Here is a 16250-nt window from a genome sequence, read left to right as displayed (position 1 = left end):
TCATAGCTTTAACAAATTGTAAAAAATCTCTGTGTTTCAGAAGGTGCCCGTGGAACGACCATCCTGAGTAGGCCAAGGGGGTCAGATATTTACTTGGACCTGGAGATGACCCGTGTGGACTGGCCCCTCCCGCTCGTGACTCTCTCCGCTCTCACCTCTGCGTGTACTGTTCTGCTCTTGACTGCGCTTGGCTACTGCAGGTAAGTGCAACGCAGCATTTTTGTGTCAATTATACCTCTTCTCTTTATTTATTTTGCTCATTATTAATTCACCATCCTGAGTTCCAATTACTTAATATATATATGTATCCAAATGTGGTGTATTTCTTTAGTAAAAATGTACATTGTAAGTACTGATTGAGGAGAATACTGGTGTAAGAGCATTGGAGATAGGGACCATGTTGTACCTGTAATTATCAGCAGGTGGCAGCAGCGCAACCTCTCTAATACATACATTAAACTGCCATTATATACAGTGTTCATTTAGTTTAGCCCATTTTGATTTCCCCATTCCTCCACTTATAACATATATTACTCATTTCTGTCTTTGTGTCCTAATGAGGTGTATTTTTAGAGTAAGATATACACTTAAGATGTTGATTAATTGATTGGAGTGAACCGGATAATATATTTACCGGCACTGATCAGCAGGTGGCAGCAGCTTAGCAGGTGGCAGTAGCTCAACCTGCCTTACACACTCCATATATATACTACCTGCCAAATAAAGCTTATTAGTTACACACTGTGAGTTAGCAGCAAGTGGCAGATAAAATGCAACTCAACAATAATGACTGCTAAAGCGTCTTTGTGCGTGACGTTGTAAGAGACCTGAGGTGACGTGAGGTCAGAGGAAGGGGGATGGGGGATGGGAGGTGAAGGTATTACAGAACCTGACCTGACCCTAGCAGCAGTCAGCTGACTTCATCCTATGTCCAAGAATGAGACGGTAGAACTGAGGACAGGACAAAGCGGTCAGTTGACATGGAGTGCAGGCTGGTTTTGTGGGTGGGCCGTAATTCGGTACACTGTTAGGTCACACAAGTTTTGGCACAGTTGTTTTGTGAGTGTGTATGTGTGTACATATGTGTGTGTGCTCGCATGTGTGTTTTACTTGCATAATAGTTTTCAGTCCAGCAGCAGTAGCCTACTCAACCAGCTGCTCTGTGGTATTCAGGCCCTTTTCAACAATTTCTCACATTGGGCTGTCTTTTTTTATTTTTGCTAACTTGAGATAATTAATTTCACCTTTTGTCTTGTTGTGCTGCTTTTGTTTCATAAGAAAACGCTTACTTAAAATAAATCTTTTTTTTTTTTTTTTTTTTTTTTTTTACACACTAAATACACCAAGCACCTTTTCCTTTTTTATTTTATTTTTTATATTAAACTTATACATTTTAAGTAGATCAAGTTTAAATTGAAATGATTTGCTTCGGATTCACATCAAATAATTACATTAAAAAAGTGACATCATTCATTTTGGTTTTTTTTTTCTTCTTTATTTGTGTATTTTTATTTCTTTTATGTTTATTTTTATTTAGTGTGGAAGCCTTTAACTGTAGAAGCATGTGTAAAAATGTGGGCGGTGTCAAAGAAAAGCAGGCCCCGCCCCTGTGCCCTTTAGGCCCCTCCCCCCTCCTGTCAGGGCAGCACATGTGAGGATAAGTTGAGAGTTGAGCCTCAGTTTGGATCACTATCAGCATGTGGCAGACGAACCCGTGCCCCTCGTGCTCTGCAGGATGAATGCGCTCTGCTCCCTTCTCTGTGTCAAGTACAGGTATGCGCACAATCAAATAAAAACACTAGAGTTTCGGGGTTTTTTGTTTTAGATCAGACAGCTACAGAACGCTGCACAGTTCCACACATGCTTTTCAGGGGTAAACATATTGCTCAATAGTGTCAAACTGTCAAAAGTTGAGCAGAAAGTTTTTTTTTAAAAAGCAATACCTGATATGGTGTAAGTTTGTTAAGTCTGCTGATGAGGTGATAAATGGTTTTGTTGAAACTTGCTAATGTTTCACAAATGTTTTTCATGGTGCTATTTTTTACTTGTACAGTGCTGCTGATAATTCTTGTTTTTTTAAGTGTAAGCTGAGCAGAAAGCAGAAAAAATATGTGATAATTCTGCAGTTCTTTGCCTCAATTACACAAAGTTATGTTGTGCAGAGAAGGCGGGTGAGCTGATAAATGCTCTTGTTGAAATATGCGCATATCTCACTAATGTTTATCATGGTCCTGCTTTATTTTATTTATTTATTTTACTTCTACAGTGGGGTTGCAAATTCTTGTCTTTAAACATATGGTTTTGTTGTCTAGTATCTCATAGATTTCAGTTTGTATTGGCAGTTCCTTCTACGTAATACAATACGAGGTTATTCCTAAAACACTGTACAATCTCTTGAGGAAGCATCTGTTTATTATAAAAAAGGAGAAAATAACGTTGCCTTTATGAGTGTAAGATTAGACATGTGTATGTGAGGAGTTGCTGTGAAACATAGAGACTGACGCAATAAGAACGTAAATCATTGTCTGTCTGATTACAACTGAACTACTAGAAACTATGTCAACAAGTACTTTATGTTACCGGTATTATGCATTATGTCTAATCTGCAGCTGTCATCATCTGCAGTTACTTGTCAAACTGGCACTTATCTAAAGATCTGCAGCAGAGTTCGTGACAGTGTTCACCTTTGTTGTTAATAGTTGCTACAGAAACAGATTTTTTATTATTTTTTTATTTCTTTTTTGTAGTGCAGTTTTGTTGTGCTCTTTCCCAGTTAAAAGTTTTTGAAGTTATTTTACCACGTTGTAATGAAAAATGTTTTGAGGTGCCAGTAGAAACGGCTTCAGTCAAATCTACTGATTACATAACGTGTTGATATGAGGATGAGGAGTGTATTTTTGTCTGGTTTCTGTTCAATCATAGAACGAGGCTGCCAAAAAATCTATACACAGATACTAATCGATTTTAAAACTACCAATTTGAACAGTTATCAATACTTCACGCCAAGATCGCATGTTTTTAATCATAATTTTGACAGATTGGACCTTGCCTGAACCACATTCCATCATCTTAAATTGCGTGTTTTTTTATCATTGTGGTATTGAAATAGGTGATAGTTTTACATAGTATCATATTGTTCATTTCTGTAGTTTGTAGTTTCATGTAGTTTTAGTCAAATTGATATCTTGCTCTTACAGATAAGGCAGGGCAAGGAAGGGCAAGTTTATTTGTACAGCACAATTCTTATACAGTAATTCAAAGCTTTACACAATAAGAAAGACATTAAAATCACAATGCAGAATAAAAACCTTTCAGTCATATGCACAGATAAACAGAACCGTTTGGAGCTTGGGTTTAAACATTGTCAAAGTAGAGGCCTGTTTCACATCTTCACAAAGACTGTTACAGGTTTTAGCTGCATAAAACTGAAACGCTGATTCTCCATGTTTAGTCCTGACTCTGGGCACCAGCAGGAGGCCGGTTCCTGACGTCCTAAGAGTGCGACATGGTTCATATGGCACTAACATGTGGGAGATATAGTTTGGTGCTAGGCCATGCAGAGAGTACACCCACATCCCGCATTGAGCATGGACATTTTCCTCACATAATAGGAACAATGACAACTTAAACAACCAGTATATTCACTCTATATTAGTTTTGCATAGCCCAGAACAACACCAGTCACCTTGTAAGGGCTTAACAAAAACAGAAAGTTAGAAAATCAACTCGTGAAATAGTCATCGGTCAATAACAGATAAGCAGCTGTAAACACACACTCCCTTTTTCTGGTCAGTACTGTGGTCATATTGATGGTACTGAAGAGAGAAACTAACCTATCACCTATTTTCTCAACCAAGTATGCATTATTATTATTATTAGACTATCAATTTTCTAAGTCAACATGGTTTCAATAGGATGGACATCTCCAACTTTGTCAACTAATGTTTAGTTATTACAGAAACACGAGAACAAACCTAAATAAACACTCTTTCTTTTTTCCCAGACGCTGCTTCCAGGCTCATCACTTGTACGTGGAAGATGGCTCCTCACCCAGAGCTCTGCCTAGTGACAGTTCATCTGCTGTCACTATCCCAGGTAACTGCAGTCATGTTATGGTATTTTTATGGTACAATATGGTTAATATAGGCTATAGACTAATATGGTGACTGTTTTTTTGGTTTGATTCTAGCGCGTGCTGTGTGCACATGGCCTGTTTGAATGAGAGAACCACTGTCTATGATTGGGTTCTTATATATTTAGGACTAGAAACCTTAACTCATATATGTCAAACTCAGGCCCGGGGACCAAATTTGCCCCACGGTTTAGTTATATTTGGCCCATGAGTTCATCAATTGTGCATTAAATCTGGACACCTGTATAAATCTTTCAATAAATACTGAGTTTAGCCCATGAATTTATCTCAGTTTTTTAATTTTGTCCCACTGTGCACTTGAGTTTGACACACCTTCTTTGACAATTTCGGTTAATTTGATCATTTTACTTCCACTACATAAGTAAAGGTATTTCCACAATGTAACAACTACTGTAAACAAAGGACAAAACTTGCATAAATCAGAAACATCTTTAGGTTTAAACTTTCATTCCTTAAAATGTGTTTCAAATAAATGTTAAATTGGAATTCTGTTTGGATGGAATACTTAATGTTATTGATATTTTAGTGCACAATACTTAATTTTTTCAACTTATTTTCAACTTTTCTCCACAAACTGAGCTTCCCGCAGACACACGCATAATTAGCAGAACATGAAAGTCTGTTTTGCACTTTAATGGCCAGTCTCCAGTCATCAGCAGGTTGTTCTGAAAGACCTTTGACCTTCTGTACCAAATGTGGAACAACTTTGCTATTGATGGTGTGTTTATAAGCCTGTTTAATGGAGCAGAAAGCGGGACTACATTTCTTGAACCCATCCAGCTTAGGTCAGGGTTATTGTGTTAGGCTGCTTCACCGTACTAACAAGGGTCACCTGAAGGTCACATTGAGGGTCAAAGTTCAGAGCTTTTTCTGTACTAAACCGCTCATCTTCCATGTATCACTTGCTTTCGATTTACAATGGTATGAAAAGTGTTGGCACGACATATTTTTTTTTATAAAAGTTCAAGTACTACTGAACCATCTCTACAAGGTAAATCATTTTTAAACATTTAGGTCAACATATTCAGCCAGTGTTTGTGTCATTTAATGTATTCAGTAGTGCAGTTTATACGAAAATGTAGAAAAGACATCTCCAAGATTTTTTCCACCTCTAAAAAGCAAATTGGTCTTTGTAATCAGTTGCTATGAGTTGATGCCTTAGCTCTCGGAATCAGGATTTCAATTCAGTCCCTCAGTTCAAACTATAATGCTGCAAGATTCATCTCAATCAAATCAAAATTGCAATTTGAATAGACTCAATTAGCAACTCGCAAAGACTGTGGAGGAAATTATGATGAATCGCAACCTAAATTTCTCTTAAATGGTATAAAAATGGCTAACCTTGTAATTTAGAGCTGTGCAAATGTGTTCTGAAATGTGATTCTTGTATTAGTGTAGCTAGTCTGTTCATATTTCAGTCTTTTTGTTCATCTGGATGTACTTAAAATGTGGACTTCAAACAGAATCTTATCATTACAACATTAATCGTGAATGTAAACAAGGTTTTATTTTTAAGAAACAACAAACCAAACTGCTTCTGGGTAAATTGTGTTGGATAAATGCTTAGACACGATGCTTAAATTGTTACAAATGAAATTCTCTGTTCTCTTCTGCACATCTTGTTTACGTGTAAGAAATGCCTGATATTTTACTTGAACACAGTGAGATGAAATGATGTAATTGCACGGATGAATCGCCCACTGCGTATTTAAGATTTTTTAATTTTAATGATTAAAAAATAAGCTGTTTTTGTACTGTTTTTAAGAGTAGCTACATGACATGGACGACTACAGCTAACAGGCATCCTAATAAATACAAAATCAAACAAATGAACAGCAATGCTTGTCAAAAAAACTCACAATTACGGTAGATATTTTCCCCCAAATCATGCAGCGTAGTTCAAACTCTGTGAAACCTGCTCGCTATGATGGTTGACTGAGGTTTTAAGCGGTGGCCCCCTCGTCACCCTTGCCCCCTGCTCAGAATGTCCACTGCTGTCACATGAGATGCTCTATGTAACGTATATCTGCTGCTGGGAGCTCCGCACGCACGAGAGGGGGAAAGGCCGCGCTGATGTTTGGACATATGTTTACTGTGGTAATTGATAGAATGAGATCAGACCTGGAGCTGAGCCAGAGCACATCCCATAATCCTCTTTGTGGATTTGTAACCTGCAGCCTCTGACTCCCATGAACTCGTATTACTACACACACCATAACAGTCAGATTGGATTGAATGGATAGTTAGTCTGTGTATTTATTGATTGCATTTTTTACTAACTAATACTAAAACAGAAGAATATGTTCACGTCATTCAAATTGTGATCTGTGTCGTAATGTTCTTCCTGTGTCTGCAGCAACGGAGGGTTAAATTAAAGCCAATTTTTCCAACTTTTCTAGTGGAGGGTTTGCCACTTGTTTGTTTCCATGGAGATGTTATTGCTTTGTTTATGATGGCGTAAAACTTGGCTATTTTTAGGAAGGCAGAAGTCAGATCTGTGGAGAGGCGACCCCGCTCACAACATTCCCAGCAGGACAATAACATCTCCATGGAAACACACAAACCCGAAAAGTTACATAGCGCACCTTTGAGTTCAGATGTGTTCACTGATTATTATGTTCTTTCATTTAAAAAAGTTAAAAGTACAAACCAATGCAATATAATCAAGAGGCTTATTTATTCGTCTTTTTGCAGATAACGCAGAGGCCGTCTCTGTCCAGGATTTCATCAAGCATGTGTCACAACTCCATTCCAATAAGCAACACGGATTCTCTGAAGAGTTTGAGGTGAGACACGCCGGACACATGATCACAGCCATATATAGATAGCACAGATGGCACTAAATCTTTGGAGCTTGTTTTTTCTGGCAAATACATGTGACACATAAACTGTTCATCTGCGAATCTGAATTACTCATAGTAAATTAAAATAAACCTACCGCCTGTCTGGGATATCCCCTTTTAAAGGTCTCTAGTGAAATACAGATTGGGATTGTTATTGTATGAGTCATTTTAAGATGTTAATAACTGGAGATGACCTTCCTAAGAAATGTATTTACGATTGGGTTGTTCCACAGTACTTTTGTTTACTTTTTATATTGTTTTGGCTATGACAGAACAGGTTTCAAGGGTAGTCATCTGAACAATGTTTTAGGAAATGGAGACATTTCAGTTGTTATTCGAAAGTGAATTTGAAGGTACTGGTCTGAGAAGCTGCAATTTGGGGGGTTAATTTGTTTTGGATAATGTGTCTAGATTAATGTTTTGAGATGGTTTGCACCAATAATGTTTAATTAAATATGGTTAAAGGTCAGAATGACCTTTGAGCCGTTAAAATATAGGGATGGTGATGCATCCGGTTTCAGTATCGGCCGATATTCAATACAGATCTTTTTCTGACACTGCCCCATTCTTTATGTGCCCATGTGTCAGTCCTAGATTGTCCTCAATGCATCAGATTTGTCTTTTTGAACTGATTAAAGAGTGAAAATATGGCTGTATGTTAGCAAAAACGTATAACACATTATTTTATACCACAGGTAAATAGATTTTGTAATTATTTTAAAGTTCAAATGTAATTGAGATCTGTGCTTCAACTTAAAAAGCAAGGCCCACAAATGTATCTTATGACTTTAAAAGCGTAGTATCGGTATAGGCCAATCTCTTCATCGGCACGCTGGTACCAGATCCAATGAAAAAGTCTTAACAATGACATATACAAGGTCACACCCCTGCTCCAGTTGGCTTCCTGTACTATCATGTTTACAGCTTTCTTCTGGGCAGTATGGACACTCCCTCACCCCAAAATAGCCCTCTCCTCACCACATGCTGAATCGGTCTTTAATACAACCAGCAGTGCAGTCATAGTGTGTTAAGCTGTAGAGGAAGTGAGCATGGGGGGTCTATGCCAAATCCCCCTCTCTCCTCTCTCTTTCCCATAGGGCCTGGCTGAGTGTGCACCCCTCAGCTGTTTGGCTGGCAGGGACCCAGCCTTAAACACCCATACACACTAGCACACTGCCGGTCTAGGAATAGCACAGGCATTTTTAGTACTGTAAGCAAAACTGTGAGTTATTAAACAGAAATATATATATATATATATATATATATATACACACACACACACACAAGAGGTCCGGGCCCTGCAGGCAAACGGTGGAATTGATTGGGTCTAAATTTGCCCACAGCTCTACTCCCTGTTAAAACCTGACATGTTGTACCAAGCCCTGGGGTCGTGAAAATAAATGAACATGCCAAACGAAGGCTGGTTCCTACGCAATCTTGGTATATACATGAACCGTAGCCAAAAGGAAAATGAAAAATATATTAAAATTGATGTGAGAATTAATTGGTTTAAAGGTGCACTGTGTAACTCTTCTGGTGGAGGGAGTGTCATTTGCTTGTCTCTATACATGTTAAATGCCATAACATGATTCCTTTTACACAAGAAATTGCATTGAATTAGTGGTCCCTGGTTTATCGTGGGGGTTACGTTCTAAAAATAACCCGCAATATGCGAAATTCGTGTAGTCAGCTTTATTTTTTACAGTTATTATATATGTTTTGCAGCTGTAAAACCCCTCGCCACTTTATACACTTTTCTCAGACAGGCATTAACATTTTCACACATTTCTCTCTTGTTTAGTTCATTAATAGTGTATTTCACAGTTCCTCTGACGTGCCTATTCGTCCTGTAGTGTCGATTGAACATTTATGTAAATTTGGCTGAACGCATTCTGTACTGTGAACATGCACTTTCATACGGGGTAAAAAAGCAAAAGGTGAACCGCGATATTGTAAGGAACAACTGTACAATGATTGCTTTTTAATGCTTTTAATTGAAGGTTCCAGTCTAGATCTTCTTCTGGTTGGGTATTATCTTTCTTCTGCTAAGGTCCTCACCAGATGGACTTTACAATTAACAGTTTGCTCTCCTGTCACAATAAAATGGCTTTTCAATCTCTCCTCTTCTCTAAACTATTGGATAATGTTTGGATTTATTTATTAACAGTTCAAATTTTGTGCTGAGCAGGACATCCAGCGTTGTGCGGCAGACACCAGGACCACATGGGAGCACTCCAACCACGCAGAGAACAAGCACAAGAACAGATACATCAACATAGTGGCCTGTAAGACGCTCCTCCATATCTTTGGCAAAAAACAAAAAAAAAAAATCCAGTGAGGAACTTTTGCTGGAACTAATTTGTCTTGTTCTATGTTTCTCAGATGATCACACTCGAGTGAAGTTGAAGCCACTAACGGGGAAAGAGTCCAGACATAATGACTACATCAACGCCAACTATGTGGACGTAAGTGCGGGCCATTATCCAGAAAACTATAAAACTATACTTCTAAAGTTATTTATTACTGTAAACATTTCAAGCAAAGTGCAGTTCATAATACCACAGTTTTATACATTATAGGGATAGCAAAAGAAAATCAATTCTCTCAACTGGACAAAAGTTTTAGAGTGAAGGCGTTTCTCTGCTCATCCAAGCTACTTCCTCAGTTTTGGTCAGATTACTGATGGACACTGCCGTATGTCTATGTGAACAGAGGAGCTAACTACACTGAAACTAACCCACCTATTGTTTAAAGTTTCTGTTTCTTAGTGAAGTCTGTTGAACTGTTGATAGTAAGTGTGAACTGCGCTTGGGTCATATTTTGCTTAATCGTTCAGGCCCCTAATGGTTGCTCTCACACCTATTAGCAAACTGGCTACCACTATTGTTTTCCTTGTGTTGATTTAGGTCCAATAAATGATGTCTACAACCCCTATTCCTATTGAAAGGGAGGACGATTGAGGTTAAAAGATTGTCTTGCCTAACAAAAATTGCTTCTCTAACTCCCCTCTCAAGCCATTTATTTTCTATAGCTAAGATCTATACCTCACTGTCTTCAAAAGACTGGTTAGTGTTTTTGTGATGGAGATGCACAACAGATTGTGGTCCCAAGCTGCTCTTGTGACAGTCTTGGTACATTCACTTATGGGGTTTTGTTTCTAAAATGTAACGCTCACTATAGTCTTCACCACACTGAACGCAGTAGACCACATTGCTTTGTTTGTGCCTTGGGGTTTTGTCCTTTGGGTGAACCAGTTTGTCTTTGTGTTTGTAGGTTTGAAATAGACTGGGATTTCATGCTGTCTGAAAATCCTCTGAAGCTTTTCAGACGCACCAGCCGTGCAGGGAATAGTTGCACAAAAGATTCTGATTCTCTTTTTGTCCTGTTTTTTTTTTTTTTTTTTTTTTTAGCTCTTTTAGATCTATTAAAAGCCAATTTTGGATATCCACAAGCAGAGAGGGCTTTCAGCACATGTTCTTCTTCTTTCACTTCTCCTCCCACTTTTCCCTCTGTTCATGTAGGAACCACTTGATCCTTGTGTTGTAATGTTCAAATAACTCAGTTTGTGCTTTAGTGGATGGTGTGACTCAAAGGCAGGTCAGGTGAGATGTTAGTTCTCTTTTAGCTTAGTATCCTGCAATAGTCTCCTCTTTGCTGCCTCCACTGCTACCGATTTAGGAATACAAGTGAAACAAGAGGTCACATCAAAAGAAGTCATTGTGTCTCATCTGGGTCAAATTGGAGATGCTTAACTTTGACATAAAATTCTTCTGTGTTCTCAGTATGGAGCTGCATACAAAGGGTCTGACGGGTACTCCCCATTTGTGGATTTTTGGGAGGCCATAGATGCAAAAAATTGAGTCACCAGGATAGTCTGTAATACAAGACTTCTTCCTGCTTTTCAAATTTGTGGTTGACTAGCAATACAAAATTATCAAATCCAACTAATGTACCAAATATAGGAACATGCTGCTTGTTGTAGTTTTTCTCATGCAGTATTTGTTTCTCCCCCATATAGGGCTATAATAAACTCCAAGCATACATTGCCACCCAGGGACCTCTCAAGGCAACTTATGAAGACTTCTGGAGAATGGTTTGGGAGCAAAACACTGGCGTCATCGTGATGATTACCAACTTAGTGGAGAAGGGCCGGGTAGGTGCAACACTTGTTATAAGGAACCCCAATGACCACAAGTGTCCTCAAAGCAAAAAATATGCAAGTCTCTGCAAAGCCTAGGAATAAATGCTTTAAAATGTTTTTGTTGGAGGTGGACGATATACCCAAGAAAAAAATTATTATGATTTTTTTTCTAACCCAGATGACAATATTGTTTTGATCATGATTCATTATCTTGGCCTTGAAGATTTAATTCAGGGTTGTTCAAACTATTTCACTGAAGTCCACATATCCCAAGCAGAGGGCCACAAACTGGTGGTCCATATAGTGAGTCATGAATTTAACATCGTTTTGATATAGTCACTGTACCGTTAGTAAGGCTTGAACATGAATTTTAGCTCTGTGTCAAGTTGCATTATGTTTATGAGTTTATAGTGGTACAAATGCTTAAAGGGTCAACACAAACTGGTCAGAGGGCTTCATCACAACAGCAGTTGCCCTAAGAGGCAACTGCTGTTGTGATTTTGGGCTTTCTTATTCTGTGAAGCACTTTGAATTACTTTGTGTACGAATTGTGCTATACAAATGAACTTGCCTTACCTTGCCTACAAAAATGTATTGAGTTGAACTGAATCTGGCCCCCCACATAACCCCTGATGTAATTAATGTCATCTGTCACTGTAATGTCAGTTTTTGTTTTAGTTAACTTTAAGTTCATGATTTGTAAATTATTTGGTGTCGTTTGGAGTTGTTAGTTTTTAGTTAATGTTTAGGTAACATTAGTTTATTAATAAATGCTTTGTAGATATGCGTTATTATACCAATTATTTTAAATGTTATGTTATTTCTCGAGTTTGTAATAACATTTAGAATTGTGTTCATCTTCACTCCAAATGTATCGTCTAACTTAAGTTTTCACGTACATCGTATGTCAGGCGTACTTGAGTAGCAGTTGTTGTCCTTGTTGCAGAGGAAATGTGGGCAGTACTGGCCCTCAGAGAACAGTGAAGAATATGGCAGCATCATGGTTACACTGAAGAGCACTCAGGTCTATGCCTGCTACACTGTCCGCTGCTTCACGCTGCGCAACACCAAGGTCAAGAAGGTGAGGTTGGAGTGATGGATTCATCTTATCCTGTTTTCATTCGACGCAGCTTTGGTATTTGAAGTAGACTTACTGTATGTAGCTAAGTGGGATGTGATCAGTATCTGGTTTGCATGTCATTTACCAATATCTTTAGTTCTCTGCATTGGTGTTGTCATTATAAAACTTTTTCAAACTCAATTTTGATGGTAAGGAAAAGGATTGATTGATACTCTAAACATGTTATCAGTGCGGTATCGACATCGGTATAGACAATATAACACAGGTTTCCACACAAGATGATAGTATTTTCTTTATTACTAGCATATGCTTTTACACCTGTTCTGATCTAGATTAATGCCGCACTTGCATAACTATTCCAAAAAGTCATATTTAGTCTTACTTATGTGATCTTTCTTCTATAGATTTTAGATACTACTTCAACAGATTATCTAGTTTTGGTTTAGTATTCGGGAGTCTTCTTTTTTTTTTCCCCTCTCTCTCAACAAACTCACAATTATTTGCATTCTTATTGACCACAGATATTTAGCCAAGCCTGTGTGTTGTATGTCTTATGATTATTTAATTTTGCACTTCTAGGGTACAAGAGGAGCATCTAAAGGCCGTGCACACAGTGAGCGCACAGTGCTTCAGTATCACTACACGCAGTGGCCAGACATGGGAGTGCCCGAATACACCCTCCCAGTGCTCACGTTTGTCCACCACTCGTCAGCCGCGCAGACACCAGACATGGGTCCTATGGTCGTCCACTGCAGGTACAACACATAAGTAATAATAACACAATTCTGATCACCCCAAAATTTAGAAATGCAATGCGTACTTCAACAGACAACTTGGTATATTTTTAAAGAAACATTCAGAAAGCTGATAAAGGTTGTGGTAAAAGATATTTGTATTATTGATTACATTTGATTTGTGATAAATGTTTAAAAGTAAGACTCTGTTTAAGAAGAATCATCTCCAGGAGCATTAACATTTGAGAAAAGACTGAAATATGAACTGACAAATTAACACAGGAATCCCTTTTGTTTTGTTTTTGTTTTTCTTATCTCCATACTGGACATTCTGTTATCTAAATAATTGCATCCTGTGTAATTTGACGATTGCACCAACTCAAACTGCGATTTCGATTTAGTTGCGGTGTATGTGCATTGCTAATGTGTATATTATTCTGTTGTTGTGTTCAGTGCTGGAGTGGGGCGCACTGGGACGTACATTACCATCGACAGTATGCTGCAGCAGATCAGACACAAGAGCACAGTCAACGTGTGTGGCTTCCTCAAGCACATACGCACACAGAGAAACTACCTTGTCCAGACGGAGGTGGGATCACTGCTTACCACATACATATAGCCAATCAAAAATAAAATGTATATTAGGCCCTAGTCTCTTTTGTTCCGCTGATTGGACCTGATTTACTTCAAAAAAAACTTGTGATGGGCACTGTTGAGCTGCATTGTCAAAAGTACATAGGTTTTACTCTATTTGTACAAAGATGTAGAAAGACTGCAAAAAAATGCCCATTTAATACATTAACTTTTTACTTTATTCACATGTTTTATTACTGACAGTTCACTCAAAAAATGAATATTCCCCTTCCTGAATAAATATGTAATTGTGCAATTTTAAATCAACATGTATATTTTAAGTTGGAATAAGTTTTAATTGGAATGTTCCAGTTTTGCATTACACTTAGGATTGAATAAATTCCACATTAGTGCTTCAATTATAATTTTTAAATATCCTTTTCTCGTCTCCATGAACATAGATGGGTTTACAGGCATACTGTGGAAGATTTTAAGCAAAGCGATAACATCATTACTGAGACAAGTAGGACAACAGATGCTCAAAAGGTTACATATAGCACATTTGAAGTCAAAGTTTAGGTATATTCTTTTTGGTTGCTGTTGGCTTTCCTTCGTTTAACTCTCAGCCTTTCTCATGGACACAGGAGCAGTACATCTTCATCCACGATGCCTTGATGGAAGCCATTTTGGGGAAAGACACTGAGGTGGCTGCTAAACATCTCCACAGCTACCTGCAGACCATCACCAGAGCCGACCACAGCGGCTGCTCCAGGCTAGACTCACAGTTCAAAGTAAGGAGTGACCATCACAGTTATGCAATATGTCTACTCAGATTAACAATTAAATCCATTGCAAGTGCTAGATATTGAACAATGGCTCTGTTGTAAGAGTTTCAATAGAGAGATTAGAACTTGGTGTCAGGGTGCAACTTGGATTGCATAAATCAATAGATGTTGTTTCTCAATAGTCTGGTTATTTTTTTGATTCCAGTCTGTTCTTTTAAATAAGCAAACACATGGCTGGATTAGAAAACCTCAAAGGGGACACATAGGAAGATATTGGTTTATTTGTTTGTGGATCACAGGTTCACTTCAGGTCAGCTGGTCACAGGATGTCAAAGCATTTTAAAAGCCTGTTTTTAAAAATGTGTTTGACATTTCAATACAGTTCTTAATACGAGTACTATAAGTATAATTTTGGCCAATTTTTCATATTTATCCACATAAACTAATAATTCAGATACAGTTTGTTCAACTTCCAAATAGTGATATTATTGATCTTGGACAGACAAACTCCAACTCTGTCAATGGATGATTTGTTCAGACTGATTAAAAAATAAAGAAATAATAATCATTTAGGTTTACCCTGAGCCCCTGATATAGCTAACCCTTTTGTTTTGTTTTTTGTATCCTTCAGCTCATAACACAATGCAACGTCAGATCTACAGACTGCTTGAGTTCTCAAAAAGAGTGCAACAAAGAGAAGAACCGAAATTCCTCCATAGTCCCAAGTAAGTTATTTGAATGTACTGCTGTTGTTATACTCTAAAATTCCAATTGCATTTATTTAAGTGAATTTATTGGTCATTGCAGATTGTTTGGTATATACTTACTTATTTCAGTAATGAGTAATGTCATTTTGAAGTAAAAACAGCTTGAACAATTTGGCTACTCACTCCCACTCACTGCACATGGAGCTATTAGCACAATTATCCGCTGATACTGACTGTGTTGGCAGAATAGATGAAATTCTTGATTCAGCAGTTGTCTGGGATTGGACTATTGTTTCCATAATCCACCCACCATAAGAGGAGTACTTATAAGAACTGTCACAAACTGCCACTTGGAGAATATTGGACTCCTCAGTCTTATCTGGAGCTGTTACACAATCTGTTGATGGTCCCACCACACTTCTCAGAACTGTGTACTCAAAAGTGTGAGTGTGATGCCATTGCTTCTGACAGTATGAATGGAGCCTAATGTGAGCATGTCTCTTTGTGTTTGTGTACAGCGGAGAGAGCCAGGGTCGGACTTGCACCTTTGCCCGGGTTGAAAGACACAGACTACATCAATGCCTCTTATATTATGGTTAGTCCTTTTTTCATTAAAGTTTGTATTAATTTTAAGACTTTAAATTAAGCTAATTAAACAAAACAAAATGTAGCTTACATGCATCCCTCCCACTTTGCTTGGGATCCAGAATACACACTTATCCAATATCTTACGAAGATGAAGATGTGAATGTGGTTACGATTGAGTGTCATCAAGTTTAGATGGGCGTAATTCACAGGTAGCCAATCAGCGACACCCATGGTCCGTCCATATCAAAACAAATGTGGCTGCTTACCGGGAAGAATTAAGGAAAAAATATCAAAAACACATTGCTGATTCCTCCAGAGCACTAAACTCTGGTAATCTGAGGTGAGAGGAAATATAATGTTGTTCAAAATGATAGAAACATATGTGAAACAAATGAGCTCACTGGTCAAAAATAAACCAATCTGGCTCGAGGTGTGACGGGGAGAGTGGTGACCAGACTGATATCCCTGTGTATAAATAAATAGAGAGAGATATCATTCTGGACTTGCCAGGAGATCTCCCCCATTTCACAAAATTAGTTGGTACGAGTCAAAAAGTCAAACAAAATTAAGGAACACCAGGCCGTCATTAAGAGTCCGGTCATGTTTTAGTGTTGCTTATATAAAGTTTTCTTGTGATTTTCATCA

General features: G+C 38.0%; 1 protein-coding gene across 1 annotated transcript in view; it reads left to right on the top strand.

Moving 5' to 3' along the window:
• LOC117370822 (receptor-type tyrosine-protein phosphatase gamma-like) overlaps positions 1–16250 on the top strand; it is a 356737-nt gene that overhangs the window by 335362 nt on the left and 5125 nt on the right. Inside the window, exons 13-25 of the mRNA XM_055221797.1 lie at positions 41–200; positions 1666–1773; positions 4004–4095; positions 6848–6939; positions 9185–9281; positions 9379–9461; positions 11015–11149; positions 12084–12218; positions 12798–12973; positions 13406–13541; positions 14170–14316; positions 14942–15035; positions 15536–15612. Of these exons, the coding sequence (XP_055077772.1) occupies positions 41–200; positions 1666–1773; positions 4004–4095; positions 6848–6939; positions 9185–9281; positions 9379–9461; positions 11015–11149; positions 12084–12218; positions 12798–12973; positions 13406–13541; positions 14170–14316; positions 14942–15035; positions 15536–15612 (1532 nt within the window). The remainder of the gene's footprint in view (positions 1–40; positions 201–1665; positions 1774–4003; positions 4096–6847; positions 6940–9184; positions 9282–9378; positions 9462–11014; positions 11150–12083; positions 12219–12797; positions 12974–13405; positions 13542–14169; positions 14317–14941; positions 15036–15535; positions 15613–16250) is intronic.

This window comes from Periophthalmus magnuspinnatus, chromosome 5 (assembly GCF_009829125.3).
Source record: "Periophthalmus magnuspinnatus isolate fPerMag1 chromosome 5, fPerMag1.2.pri, whole genome shotgun sequence".
In the NCBI taxonomy this organism is placed as follows: domain Eukaryota; kingdom Metazoa; phylum Chordata; class Actinopteri; order Gobiiformes; family Gobiidae; genus Periophthalmus; species Periophthalmus magnuspinnatus.
This window is presented reverse-complemented; position numbering and strand designations above follow the sequence as displayed.